This window comes from the organism of the source record quoted next, unplaced genomic scaffold (genome assembly GCF_019419815.1).
Source record: "Pyrus x bretschneideri cultivar Hongxiangsu unplaced genomic scaffold, Pyrus_bretschneideri_v1 Contig53, whole genome shotgun sequence".
NCBI lineage: Eukaryota > Viridiplantae > Streptophyta > Magnoliopsida > Rosales > Rosaceae > Pyrus > Pyrus x bretschneideri.
Window position 1 is genome coordinate 1,768,069 of NW_025999791.1, and position 15,738 is coordinate 1,783,806.

The 15,738-nt window shown below is 34.8% G+C and overlaps 1 protein-coding gene across 1 annotated transcript; it reads left to right on the plus strand.

The window, feature by feature from the left end:
* Positions 1-13,788: 13,788 nt before the first annotated feature.
* On the plus strand, positions 13,789-15,057 carry LOC103928536 (F-box/kelch-repeat protein At2g44130-like). The gene has a single exon (XM_048570604.1). It carries the CDS (start codon positions 13,829-13,831, stop codon positions 14,858-14,860), a length of 1,032 nt encoding a protein of 343 aa, XP_048426561.1. The 5' UTR covers positions 13,789-13,828; the 3' UTR covers positions 14,861-15,057.
* Positions 15,058-15,738: the final 681 nt, after the last annotated feature.

The window sequence follows — 15,738 nt, forward strand, 5'->3', positions numbered from 1 at the left end:
CGCTACACAATATATACTGTATATTTAGGCATAAATACACGTCGAGTTAAATTATCTATCATATTAAAACACTTAGATTCTTCGTATAGTTAAGCTGTCTTTTTTTACAAATAATTTTCAAAAAATAGACTAATTGATTCTATTAATAAAATATACAAAACTAATCGTACGGATAATTACGTTGTTATTTTCACAAGGTATTTTATTAAAGTATACAAAACTGATTTTATATGTAGTTGAACTGCTTCTGCAAAGATTGTCGGTGACAGGTTATGTTGATTGATGATAGGTGTGTAATTTTGTTGAAGTTGTGTAGGTTGAGGTTTGTTAACTAGTGGATCAGTTAAGAGCACGAGATGAAATTTTCTTTTTGAAGTTGGTTTCTTTGTTTTTTGGATGGATTTAGTGTGTTGTGTTTTTTTTGTCTTTTCATGCAAGGATTGAAAAGTACTGAAATTCTAAGTAACATAAATTTTGTTTTTGTCTCTCCTTACATATGACAAGTTCTGCAATCCCTATATGCAAGGTAGGAGTTATTTCATAAACAATTTAACTTAAACCACTAACAATTCACTAGGTAACGCCTAGTACATATAACTCAAAACGAATTTTTTTTTTTTTTTCAAGCTCATTTCTAATTACCAAGGAATTTGATAGGTGCCATTTTTAAGTGAAAATTTAGATTAAGATAAAAAAAATTTAATGTATGTGAAACACAAGTCAATATAACACATACTATTTAGAAATGGTCTTAATCATTTCCATCACTTGATGTATTTGAAACACAGGCTTATTCTGGAATTTAAACTTATATTTATTGTCTACTGGTTTTTGAAATAATGATTATGTGATGTATTAGTGAATCAGTTTTTGGAGCTATCATCAGGACCTTGGGTCGACACCTGATGGAAACTACATTTTGGTTTTTTAAACCCCCACCTAAAATAAAGTTACCATATATAACTACCCTTTTGCCAACATACTAATTTCTTTTAAACCAATTTTTTTTTTTTTTTTTGTTAGTTCGTATAAAACATGGTATATACATTCGAGAGGAAGATACAATATTATTAAAAGAAAAATCTCATTATAATAGTTTGAGCTAGTTATAACGTTATTATCAATGTTGCGTAAGATGCCAACACAGGTTCTATTTATTATGACTTATCTCAATACTAATTTTTTTCATACAAATTTTAGAGCTCCACTACTCTTGTTTAATTAACATTTTCTATAATATTACTAAAAAAATTTCTAATTTTTTTCATTAGCTTAAAGGCCCCTCTTGATTTGGATTTTTGGCTCTGCCACTGCCTCGTACTCAAAGTTTGAATTTATGCATATTATCTACAAAATGATTATTTTGTCGACAAAAATCTTTTTTTTTTTTTTTACACATATATCGTCTACATTAAGAGGTAGAAAAGTAGGTTAAACCTCACTATAAGTTAGCCATAATATTCTAATTCGCTTCCTCGTTCTTTATTTATAAGACATCTTATTTACAAAAGAATGAAAATACAATTTTGATCCGTAATCTTTACGTGTGTTATCAATATGTCTACTTGGGATTCGTTGATACATGGACATAAACTTTTCTCTATTCCTTCCTTTCAAGGAAAAGGTTGGAGTGGATTGAGTAGATACCACTGATGGCGGTCGGATTATCTTATAAAGATATCAAAATATCCTCTCAAAAGTGTTCCTTATCCAAATTGGGGACACATCGAAAATGCAAACCCGCTAACCAAGTTGTGTAGTCATGAAATATATTCTTCTCAGGCAGTCCCTACTCCCTCAGTCATATCATCCATATCCATGGATTTGGATCTCATCCGAATCTAGGGATTCTCACATTCTAACTATTTATTCTACATTGTGTTGTCATAAATTTTAGGAATTTATGTATTTAAAATTAAATACAAATAGTATCTAACAAAAACTGACCGCATGATATACGATGAATGGCCATGATGTGAGGATCTTAGGATTCCCACAAAGAAAATCCAGAGAGATCCTCATCCCAGATCTACTTCCACTTCCAATTACCAATTGAGCTTAGCGTTGAATGAGGATCCTGGGGATCTTCAAATCGTGTCCGTTCATCGTACATCGTATAATTAAAAATCATTTTAAATACTTTTATTTTAAATTAAATATGAATAGTATTTGACGAAAACTAGCAGCACGATATATGATAAACCTACACGATTTGAAGATTCTCAGAATCCTCACAAAGAGGATCCGAAGATGATCCTCCTGGCCTAGCATCCAATCAAACGAGACCAGGTGGCACCATGTGGCAAAACAGAATAACATGTCATTCGCTGGCACATCCACATCAGCAAGGCCTACAACTGAAATGTCAGATTACTGGACCTTCATTTGGGAAAGGTACCCTCTTCATATCTCTTCCACCAAATACTACCAATCAACAAATCCGAGCCCTTGAAATTTGACCCAATGACTAAAGTTATCATAACTTTTAAAGGGGTCCTCTGTTTTTAGTCGTTGAATCAAATGTCAAAGGTCCAGATTTATTGATTGGTAGGCTTTAGTAGAAGAGATCTAGAAATGATCCCTTTCCCTTCGTTTGAAAACCAATGACACACACAGTTTGTACTTAGTCAATGCAATGGGGCCTTTCTACCTTTTTTTTTTCCTTCAATTGCTTTTTATGAATGATGGACATTGAAATATAGAGTAACTTACAGAAAGAAACAAATTTGGTGAAAATATATAATAATATTGTTGTTGAAACTAATTTTGAACAGTTTTAAAGAGAATTCGAATTTGGCACTTAACGGACTTTAGTAATTTTTTATTATAAATAATAGCATTAATGTGTTAAATTATTAATTGTTAAGAAAGTAAGAAATTGGTGAAATCAAATGCTCATTAGTTTGCATGCATTATTGCTTTCCATCAATACGATAAAACATCATACGCTTTAACATACTTTAGTTTAGTAGTATATTTATTTGTAACTTGTAAGTATACGGTTTTAAATTTAACACATAAGTAACAAGTTCAGTTCTAAATTATTAGTTTGGAAAAGAATAGAAAAAAGGAGATAATATTAGCGAGAGCAACACTTGATCATAGCACAAAAATCTTTTATTCAATAGGTTATTCATAGAAATCAAAGGTATTTGTATCTATTTAAATATAATTTTGAATATATTTAAAAGTTCTAATTAAAGCTGGCATTTTTGAAATTAAAAGTTAGGCTAAATTTGATAAATTCTGGTTTATAATATCAAATCAACCATTCATTTATCCCCCGCCTCAATCACGTCTCGTTTCAATAAAACAATAAAATATGTAAAAAAATAAACAAATGACGGGCTATTGATCAAAATAATATAATAGTGATAAATCCATTTTACATAAGTTGATGAGTGAGGCTTCTCGCCTGATCCTCTTTGTGAGGATTTTGGGAATTCTTAAATCACAATCATTCATCATGCATCGTACGGTCATAAATCATTATAAAGTTTTTTATTTAAAATTGAATATAAATAGTAACCGGTGAAAACTAGCCGTACGATGTACGGTTAACGGATGTTATTGGAAAATCTTCACAAAAAGGATCGGACAAGGATGCTCTCTCTAAGTTGATCTCTATCACCAAAAGCAATGGATTCTATGAATTAATAATCCCAACCAAAGTCTCAAATTTATCCATATATCCAGCCTCCCACGTCGGATTTCTTCTAGAACATTTTGCTCCGAAACCCGACAATATGGGACCCAGGGACACGAACGCTTGCCGTGATTTCTACACGTAGTCAACCCTTACCCTTATTGGCAGGAAGGGACATCTCTTTTTTTTTTTCCACCAGTCATAACCTCGTCCCAACGTGCCTCATCCTAAATTTATTTTAGGATATGATATCCATACATTCCATTTTATTTTTCATACATTTTTTTAATTTTTGGTCGTCGAATCGGATGAATTGAAGAAGATAAACAGACAGAAATTATCAAAAAGTGTATAAGAAGTAAAATGAAGTGTGTGGATAACACACCCCTTTATTTTTTGCCATTTTTGTTGAGCAAATTAATTAAACTGCCATCTAAACCCTACAGTTCCCAACTCAAATCCATCGACCGCTTTGGTTATTTAACGATGATTTATTTAAATACTAATTCGCAATTATATGTGCTATGTATGTGCCCATTAAAAATTTTGAAAATAGAACTTACAAATAATGAAAATATAAAATGCTAAAGTTTTTTGGTGATGGCGTAAAGGCGTTCAAACGAATAAGAAGAAAGAGAAACCTACTTTATAGAGAGTAAAAGATAGAGGAAAGTGCGGGAGGAGGGAATTGGGAAGGAAAGAAAATTAGGAGGAGGAAGGAATTGGGAAGGAAAAGAAAATTAAAAGGAGGAGAGAATCCTGCTCTAAAATTAACCAACAAAGATATATATTATTTTGGGAACTGTTATTAGCACTCCAAAATCTCATTATACACTCCTTACAAATGTATTTTTCTTTCTAATTATAGAAAGTTTGGAGTGCAAAATGAGATTTGTGGAGTGTTTATAACAATTCCCATTATTTTTTACAAACAAAAATATATATTAACAGACGTGAATTGGATCAAGCTTGATAATTTACAAATGTCAACGGGGGTGTTGTTAAACTCTAAACCAACGTGAGTAAAATGGAAATAAATAAGGGAAAACTAATAAAAATGACTTGAAAGCTTTAAGTTTTAACGATAAGGACAAAATAAGGGTAAAGTGAATAGTACCATAATTGACTTTTTAATGAAAAATGTGATTTTTCGTTAAAATAAATAGTACCGAAAACTTTTCGTTAAAGTTCTCAATAAATAAAGAAATGTGAAAAGAAGAAAAAAAAATGCGTTATTTGTTTTGGGTCATTAAAAAACGAATGTGAAATTTGAAGTTTGCCGAAAGCTTTAACATTTCCGTTTGTTTTTCTTGTAGTTTTGAAGGCGTGTGAGAGATACCAGATGGTTGCTGTCGTCTCATGGAGGGAGGGAGGTAGGCCCAGTGGGGGCACATGCCCCCTCTCATCCCTTTTGTTTTTTTTTCCATTACAAATTATTCAATTAATCATTCTCTTTTTCTTTGCGTTGCAGATTATTCAATTAATCATATTAAAATAGTGAAAATCTTCTTTTAATTTTTAAATGCCCATCCATCTTATATATTTTTCTCACGCACTAATGTCTAAACCTTGTTGAGTTGCATACATTTGGTTAATTAGTACGAATGAGCATTAGATTGTCAACAATTAAAGACAAAATTAGACAATAGAGTAATAAAATTAGGCATTTTATAATTAATTTTTTCAGCATTTGTAAAAGAACTAGCTTTATTTGTCCAAAAAAGGAGCTCAAATTTTTTAAGGTGCCCATGTTCGCATAGAGCCCTTACATAAAGATTTCGTCAACTACAAGGAAACTTAAGATGCTAAACTATATATCTATATTGTATTATATTTAAAGGGGAATGTAGCTTAAAGGAGAAGTCATATCTTCGTTAATAATTCCTAATTTGTAAACTTTAATTAAGTTTCCTAAATCTTAATCCAAATAATAATAAGGGATGTTATTAAAATTGATGTGAACTGGATAAAAAAAAATTTAGATTCATAATAAATTATGGGAATTGTTATTAGTACTCCAAAAATGTGACATCCCACATCGCCCAGGGAAGCGATCTTTAAATGTATATTCCCATCCCTACCTAGCACGAGGCCTTTTGGGAGCTCACTGGCTTCGGGTTCCACGGGAACTCCGAAGTTAAGCGAGAAGAGGGCTAGAGCACTCCCAGGATGGGTGACCCTCTGTGAAGTTGCTCGTGAGTTCCCAAAAACAAAACCGTGAGGGAATGGTAAGCCCAAAGCGGACAATATCGTGCTACGGTAGTGGAAGCGGGCCTGGGAAGTGATCCGCCCCGGGTCGGGATGTGACATTTGGTATCAGAGCCTAACCCTGGCCGCGTGTGTGCCGACGAGGACGTCGGGCCCCTAAGGGGGGTGGATTGTGACATCCCACATCGCCCAGGGAAGCGATCTTTAAATGTATATTCCCATCCCTACCTAGCACGAGGCCTTTTGGGAGCTCACTGGCTTCGGGTTCCACGGGAACTCCGAAGTTAAGCGAGAAGAGGGCTAGAGCACTCCCAGGATGGGTGACCCTCTGGGAAGTTGCTTGTGAGTTCCCAAAAACAAAACCGTGAGGGAATAGTAAGCCCAAAGCGGACAATATCGTGCTACGGTAGTGGAAGCGGGCCCGGGAAGTGATTCGCCCCGGGCCGGGATGTGACAAAAAATCTCATTTTACACTTCAAACTTTCTATATTAGGAAAGAAAAATACACTTGTGAGGAGTGTAGAATGAGATTTTTGGAGTGCTAATAACACTTCCCTAAATTATAGTCATTGATATGATTATTAGAATGTGATTTATAATTTTTTTATGTGATTGATTTTTAATAATTGATATGTATAGAAATTAGAAGTACGGAACGATATAACACGTGAAAATTATCTTTGATTAGTTTGGACAATGCTATAGTTCAAAACATTAATTTTTATGGTTCCAATCTGATTTCAAAGAGTTCGACTCCAATATTGGCACCCAACTCCACTATGAGTGGAGTAGTAGTAGGCTAAGCCTATTTATGGGATAGCCACAATAATTTGGTTCGAATTTGGCTTCTCGTTCTTTGACGAGAATCGAATGTAGGACCTCTTATTATTTACAAATGAAGAAGAATATTACTAAAACGTAGTACTAAGTGGCAATCTGATTATCTTATTAGTATTCCATTAATTATTTTGCAAGCCTCTCTACGTATTTGAATTGCGACACTTGGAATAGGCCTAGCAAATGAGTTGTGTTTGTGTCATACCCGTTATGTTTGCGGGTTGTGCTGCGTCACACTAGTTATTTTAACGGGTTCTTAACAGGTGACCCAATAACGACATGATTTGTTAGTGGGTTGTGTCATTTCGTGTGAGGTTAACGGGTCATGCAATAAATTGTCATGCCTAACATCTAGATCTAGCAAACAATATCTTATCAGGTTCTTAACGAGTGACTCGATAACTACCTTGTAGAATTATCAGAGAGACAGAACCTTGGCCCACTTCCAACAACACCAATAATGTCCCCAACTTGGTAATTACCACATGTACAATCCATCGGGTGTGGTGTTTTATCACAAAAGGCCTCGGTGTTAGTTAGAGTGAGGTAATTATATTTAAATTGTTTTTCTCCTTTCCCTCTAGCCGATGTGGGATTCAACATGCTTGACGGGTTCTTAACGAGTTACTCAATAATGACCGAACTCGTTAATACATTGATTTAAAACCTCTAATTTTTGTTTTGTTTCGTGTCGAATTAAGAGGTAATGTAAAAAATTGACAGGCCTAACTTGGAAGATGGAATTCCAACCGCTAACCACGAGTTCCAACTGCTAACCGCATGTATGTACATGAAATTACTCTTCTAAGTCAGTCCCTACCCCCACATTTATCCAATGACCAATTGAGCTTATGGTCCAATCCATCGAGACCATGTGGCAAAACTAATTTACGTGTCAATTGTTGGCGCATCCACCTCAGCAAGGCCATCAGCTTAAATGTTTTAAAACCAATAGGATCCTCTCCGGATTCTTTTGATGAGGATTTTGGGAATTCGTGAATCGTGTCTATTTATCGTGCAGTATGTAGTCAGTTTTTATCAAGTACTGTTAATGTTTAATTTTATATAAAAATATTTAAAATAATTTCAAATCACATAATATATAATGAGCAGATACGATTCACGAATTCTCAAAATCCTCACAAAAAGGATCCGGATTCATTTTAAAATATTCACATTGACAGGTTACTGGACCTTTATTTGAAAACCAATGACGCACAGTTTGTACTTGTAAATCCAATTGGGGGGGGGGGGGGGGCCTTTCTACCTTTTATTTTTCAATTACTTCTCATAAACGTTAGAAATTGAATCATTATCCAAAAATAAATAAACAATATTTGGCAAAAATATATAATAATTTTCTACTTTAAATTAATTTTGAACAGCATTTAAGAGAATTCAAATTCGGCACTAAACAGACTTTTTTTATTTTTTTATTTTTTTTTTCACAAATGATACTGTTAGTATGTTAAATTTTAATTATTAAGAAGAGTGAACTGGCAGAGATTTTATTTGCACTAAATGCATACACCAATGAAGTAAAATGTCATTGTCTAAACATACTTTAATTTAGTAGTATATTTCTTCACTTGAAACTTGTAAGTAAACGATTTTAAATTTAACTCGTAAATAATAAATTTGATTCTAAATTACTATCTATAAGCCCATTTTGTATACAACCATATGCTAAGAAAAATTTTGACACAAATTTAACATTTCCGTTGGTTTTTCTTGTAGTTTTGAAGCGTGTGAGAGATACCAGATGGTTGCTGTCGTCTCATGGAGGGAGGGAGGTAGGCCCAGTGGGGGCACATGCCCCCTCTCATCCCTTTTGTTTTTTTTCCATTACGAATTATTCAATTAATCATTCTCATTTTTTTTGCTTTGCAGATTATTCAATTAATCATATTAAAATAGTGAAAATCTTCTTTTAATTTTTAAATGTCCATCCGTCTTATATATTTTTCTCACGCACTAATGTCTAAACCTTGTTGAGTTGCATGCATTTGGTTAATTAGTACGAATGAGCATTAGATTGTCAACAATTAAAGACAAAATTAGACAATAGAGTAATAAAATTAGGCATTTTATAATTAATTTTTTCAGCATTTGTAAAAAAACTAGCTTTATTTGTCCAAAAAAGGAGCTCAAATTTTTTAAGGTGCCCCCTCTTAGTTAAATTTTTGGCTTCGTCCCTGTGTCGTTTTCGCTAATAATTCCACCATGTTCACATAGAGCCCTTACATAAAGATTTCTTCGACTACAAGGAGACTTAAGATGCTAACATAATTGATTTTTTAGTGTAAAAATGTGATTTTTTGTTAAAGTGAATAGTACTGGGAGCTTTTGGTTAAAGTTCTTAATAAATAAAGAAATGTGAAAAGAGGAAGAAGAAAAAAAAAAGGTGCGTTATTTGTTGGGTCATTAAAAAACGACATGTGAAATTTGAAGTTTGCCGAAAGCTTTAACATTTCCTTTGGATTTTCTTGTAGTTTTGAAGGCGTGTGAGAGATACCAGATGGTTGCTGTCGTCTTCGCCAATAATTCCACCATGTTCGCATAGAGCCCTTACATAAAGATTTCTTCGACTACAAGGAAATTTAAGATGCTAAACTATAAATCTATATTGTATTATATTTAAAGGGGAATGTAGCTTAAAGGAGAAGTCATATCTTCGTTAATAATTCCTAATTTGTAAACTTTAATTAAGTTCTCTAAATCTTAGTCCAAATAATAATAAGGGATGTTATTAAAATTGATGTGAACTGGATAAAAAAATTTAGATTCATAATAAATTATGGGAATTGTTATTAGTACTCCAAAAATCTCATTCTACACTTCAAACTTTCTATATTAGGAAAGAAAAATACACTTGTGAGGAGTGTAAAATGAGATTTTTAGAGTGCTAATAACACTTCCCTAAATTATAGTCATTGATATGATTATTAAAATGTGATTTATAATTTTTTTATGTGATTGATTTTTAATAATTGATATGTGTAGAAATTAGAAGTACGGAATGATATAACACGTAAAAATTATCTTTGATTAGTTTGGACAATGCTATAGTTCAAAACTTTAATTTTTATGGTTCCAATCTGATTTCAAAGAGTTCGACTCCAATATTGGCACCCAACTCCACTATGAGTGGAGTAGTAGTAGGCTAAGCCTATTTATGGGATAGCCACAATAATTTGGTTCGAATTTGGCTTCTCGTTCTTTGACGAGAATCGAATGTAGGACCTCTTATTTACAAATGAAGAGGAATATTACTAAAACGTAGTACTAAGTGGCAATCTGATTATCTTATTAGTATTCCATTAATTATTTTGCAAGCCTCTCTACGTATTTGAATTGCGACACTTGGAATAGGCCTAGCAAATGAGTTGTGTTTGTGTTATACCCGTTATGTTTGCGGGTTGTGCCGCGTCACACTAGTTATTTTAACGGGTTCTTAACAGGTGACCCAATAACGAGATGATTTGTTAGTGGGTTGTGTCATTTCGTGTGAGGTTGACGGGTCATGCAATAAATTGTCATGCCTAACATCTAGATCTAGCCAACAATATCTTATCAGGTTCTTAACGGGTGACTCGATAACTACCTTGTAGAATTATCAGAGAGACGGAACCTTGGCCCACTTCCAACAACACCAATAATGTCCCCAACTTGGTAATTACCACATGTACAATCCATCGGGTGTGGTGTTTTATCACAAAAGGTCTCAGTGTTAATTAGAGTGGAGTAATTATATTTAAATTGTTTTTCTCCTTTCCCTCTAGCCGATGTGGGATTCAACATGCTTGACGGGTTCTTAACGAGTTACTCAATAATGACCGAACTCGTTAATACATTGATTTAAAACCTCTAATTTTTGTATTGTTTCGTGTCGAATTAAGAGGTAATGTAAAAAATTGACGGGCCTAACTTGGAAGATGGAATTCCAACCGCTAACCACGAGTTCCAACTGCTAACCGCATGTATGTACATGAAATTACTCTTCTAAGTCAGTCCCTACCCCCACATTTATCCAATGACCAATTGAGCTTATGGTCCAATCCATCGAGACCATGTGGCAAGATTTACGTGTCAATTGTTGGCGCATCCACCTCAGCAAGGCCATCAACTTAAATGTTTTAAAACCAATAGGATCCTCTCCGGATTCTTTTGGTGAGGATTCTGGGAATTTGTAAATTGTGCAGCATGTGGTCAGTTTTTATCAAGTACTGTTTATGTTTAATTTTATATAAAAATATTTAAAATAATTTCAAACCACATAATATATAATGACCAGATACGATTCACGAATTCTCAAAATCCTCACAAAAAAGATCCGGATTTATTTTAAAATATTCACATTGACAGGTTACTGGACCTTTATTTGAAAACCAATGACGCACAGTTTGTACTTGTAAATCCAATGGGGGGGGGGGGCCTTTCTACCTTTTATTTTTCAATTACTTCTCATAAACGTTGGAAATTGAATCGTTATCCAAAAATAAATAAACAATATTTGGCAAAAATATATAATAATTTTCTACTTTAAATTAATTTTGAACAGCATTTAAGAGAATTCAAATTCGGCACTAAACAGACTTTACTTTTTTTTTTTTTTTTTTCACAAATGATACTGTTAGTATGTTAAATTTTAATTATTAAGAAGAGTGAACTGGCAGAGATTTTATTTGCACTAAGATGCATACACTAATGAAGGAAAATGTCATCGTCTAAACATACTTTAATTTAGTAGTATATTTCTTCACTTGAAACTTGTAAGTAAACGATTTTAAATTTAACTCGTAAATAATAAATTTGATTCTAAATTACTATCTATAAGCCCATTTTGTATACAACCATATGCTAGGAAAAATTTTGACACAAATTTAATATCTTACCGTTAATATGGTAATTTGGCAAAAAGTTTGATAAATATTCCCAACCCAAGTCTCAAATTTATCCATACATCGATCCTTCCACGTCGGAATTTCTTCTAGAACATTTGGTTTTCTTTTGCGGTGCAAAACACGACAATGTGGGACCCAGGGACACGAACCCTTGCCCTTCTTTCCACACGTAGTCAACGCTTATCCTTAGTGGCATGACATCCCTCTCTTTTAAAACAACCAGTCCTAACCTCTTCTCAACGTACCTCATCCTCAATTATTTTACCATTTTTAATTTAACTGCCAGCAAAACCTTACATTTCCCAACTCAAATTCATCGACCCATTTGGTTTTATCTTAATTATTATGGTTTATTTAATTAAGAACTAGCATTTACTTACATACTTTATGTGTATAAACATATTTTTTTAGAAAATGAGAAGGAGAGAGGGAGAGAGACAACGTGGAGGGGTGGGAGATTTTTGTTTTTGGTTTTTTTTATTTTTTATTTTATTTTTTATATTAAAAGTATTTTAACGTCACCTATAGGTGAGGTTTCAATAAAAAACCAATAAAATTTAAACCTGTGAAATTACATTATTACCCATCATTTTTTTTTGTGTGATAGAAGACTAATTTATCTTTTTACCATCTTTTGGTTGACAAAAAATGTTTCAATAATTAGTAGAGATAATGCTTATAGACTAAGTCAAATCTCAACTTGTGCGCCTTACGTATATTGTTTCACACATCACATGCGTAAGTTCATTATTCTGTGAATTTTTTTTATTAAATATGTATTAGAATGACAAAAATGCTCTTGGTATAATATAATTAGTCAAAATGATCTGACAAAAGTAGGGAGTGTTTATGTCATTTTGTTCTTATTTAATAAATGTTTTTCGCGAAATGACCTAAATGATTAATGATGGACAAACTCAAAACCATTTGTATTGATTTCAACTTAGGGACCAAAGTAATGAGTTATGCCAATCTCATAAACTATTTTGATAAAAAAAATATTTTCTTAATTAAGATTGCAATTTTTGTTCTTAATATTCAAATTTGGGTTTGACTAAGAAATTTAAATCATACGGTACCAGATTAAGTTTTTTTTCTTCCACTAAAAGAAAAAAAAAATTTTGCGTTGTCATTTTAAATTTGACATTTCCAATACTGTAGTTCGATTTGGTTTGTAATTATATTCCAATCGTAAATTGTTATGTTTAATGTAAATTTTGTCCAATTAATGAATGAAAATTAAAGTGAAATTATGCCAAAATAATGTGAAAACACTTTTGTCTTTTCACAAATTGTGGGTAAAATTGAAAGTCGATTATTTTCAATAAAAAAACTACGTTTTAATCACGACAAGTGGCTCGGTGAAAAAATGTAGACAACATGTCTTTATAGAAAATAACGAAAGATCTTGAATTCAATACTTTGTAAACTGTGAATCTGCTTGATCTACCACGGGTATTATGCAATTTCCGACTAGCCTTCTCCAAGTCCAAAAGGAATGAATAAAGGTCTACCATGGGTATTGTTCAATACTTTGTAAATTGCAACTGATTTCCCAAAATTTTGTTACTTATGAGAAATCAGCTAAAAATCATTTATTCTGGTTGTAAACTGTAACTAATTGCGGGACAAACAATTGATAAACTTTTAATCCACAACTAACGCGACAAAGTTTAAGTTTTTTCGATAAAAGCCAACATTTGATTACACATAAGCAAAGCACAAATCGCATTTTATTAAAACTAGTAAACTAGAGTCCTTTTTCCTTTCACAATTACGTGTTACATCACTTGATATTAAAACGTCTTTTACTTCTAATCTTCTTCAATTTATCCAGTAAAAAATTAAAATAGTGTGTGATAAGTAAATAAGGATGTGTTGATATAACACCCTTTTACTAATTAGTTCCCCTACCTTCCAGTAAGCAAATTTTGTTTTTTTTTTTAACACACGATATTATCTATACCAAGGGATAGAGGAGTTAGCTAAGCTTCATACCAAGGGGTAAACTGTAAAACCCTAGAAATATCGTAATTTCCAAACTATGTGCGGCGCGTGGCAGCCGTTGATTACAACCGCCAGGACCAGCCTCCATTTATGAGTGTGGTGTTTGCTTATAAATACCCAATTCCAACTGAATCCCCACGCACACCACTATCCAGTTTCTTCTACATAATTACTTCTTTCATTCCAATTTTATCCCCAATTAAGATATAAATTTCCAAATTGCCATATGCAAATGGCCGAGTTACGAACCGAGTTAATACCCGGTCTGCCGGAGGAACTCGGCTACGAGTGTCTCACCCGTCTACACTACTCCACTCACCGAGTCGCCTCCCGAGTCTGCCGCCGCTGGCAGGACCTTCTCCAAAACCGGGAATTTTACAATCACCGGAAGCAATCAGGGTGGACCCACAAGGCGGCTTGTTTGGTTCAGGCGCTTCCGGTTCCGACAGGATCGGACGAGGCCAAACCGGCAAAACCGCCCCGTTACGGGGTCTCGATTTTTGACTCCGTGAGTGGGAATTGGGACCGGATCCACCCGGTTCCGAAGTACCCGCACGGGCTTCCGATGTTCTGTCAGGTGACGAGCTCGGAGGGGAAGCTGGTGGTGATGGGCGGGTGGGACCCGGCGAATTACCAGCCGGTTCGAGACGTGTTCGTGTACGAGTTCACGACTCAGCGGTGGGCTCGGGGGAAGGACATGCCGGAGACCCGGTCGTTTTTCGCCGCCGGGGAGCACGACGGGCGGGTGTACATCGCCGGCGGCCACGACGAGAACAAGAACGCGATGAAGTCGGCGAGGGTGTACGACGTGAGGGAGAACGAGTGGAGCGAGTTGCCTGAGATGAGTCAGGGGCGAGACGAGTGCGAAGGGTTCCTATCCGGGTCGGAGTTTTGGGTCGTAAGCGGGTACGCGACGGACATGCAAGGGAGGTTTGTGGGGAGCGCGGAGGTCTATGAAACAGGGCCGGGTCGGTGGAGGCTGGAGGAGGACGCGTGGCGTGCGGGTCAGTGCCCGAGGTCGTGCGTCGGGGTTGGGAAAGACGGAAAGTTATTCTGTTGGGGCGACTGCGACCCGAGAGTTCGGGTCGGGCCTTGCGCGCTCGGGTTGGGGAAATGGACCTTCCTAGCGGGGTCGGGTTACCAGGGCGCGTGGCAGGAGGAATTTTTGGTCGAAGGGCAAAATGGTAAATTGATGAAAATGGAAACGCCTGCGGGTTTCTGTGGTTTCGTGCAGTCCGGGTGCTACGTGGAAATTTGAAATTATTTTTAAAAATTTTCAAATTCTGGAAAAGAAGTGAGGTTTCAATTTTGTTTTCTTTTTTGAAGAAAATATGAGAGTGTTTGAGTAAAGTTGTAAGCAGCTTTTGCTTTTTGTTGGATTGAATAGTGCAAAAATATCATAGGTTTGACTACTGTATAATCTTCTGTTTAATTTTAATAAATAATATTATGAAATCTTAATAGCACTAAAATTTTGCTTACATATTTACATTTTTTATTTTATAGATGTCAACAATTAAAATACTAAACTTTTGGTGGGCTTGGGATATGAACAGAAATAAAATGGACCCAAAGTGTGTTTGTCGGATTGTATTGATTTTAATTAAGACCACAAATGCGCTCGGCTAATATATGAAATCTCACTCTTTTCGGTTATCTAACCTCAATACAGGAGGTTCCCACCATTTTATATAGGCCATCAACTAACCCCAGCCTTGGGTGTTCCCAACTGTCATTTATATGGAGTCGCATACTAATATTTTTTCACCTATCAACAAAACGTTCGACGATGAAGTGAGATATGGTCAGTCAAGATGGGGCATTCTATCATAGTGACGCGAGCAGAGCGGGACCCAAGCACTTTTCGAGCATCTTTACGTCACATCTTAGGTCTCTGCCACTGACTATGGTCCGTCATGTGGCCTGATTGACATATAGGTAGACCTGTTCCTGAACACTTGTGCTATAAAGTTGTTAGTCTGCTCACGCCTCTGGCAGTCAAGAAGTTGTTTGCATGTCCTGGTCGAACTTAACTTATAAGCATTTGGCTATAGCGCTTGAGGATATCCTATTTTAAGCCCTTTAGGCCTTGGACTTCTTGATCTCTATACTTTTCACAGCTTCTTTCCCCGTTTG

Coding starts and splice junctions, on each gene's coding strand:
- LOC103928536 (XM_048570604.1), top strand. CDS start 13,829: ATGCAAATGGCCGAGTTACGAACCGAGTTAATACCCGGTCTGCCGGAG.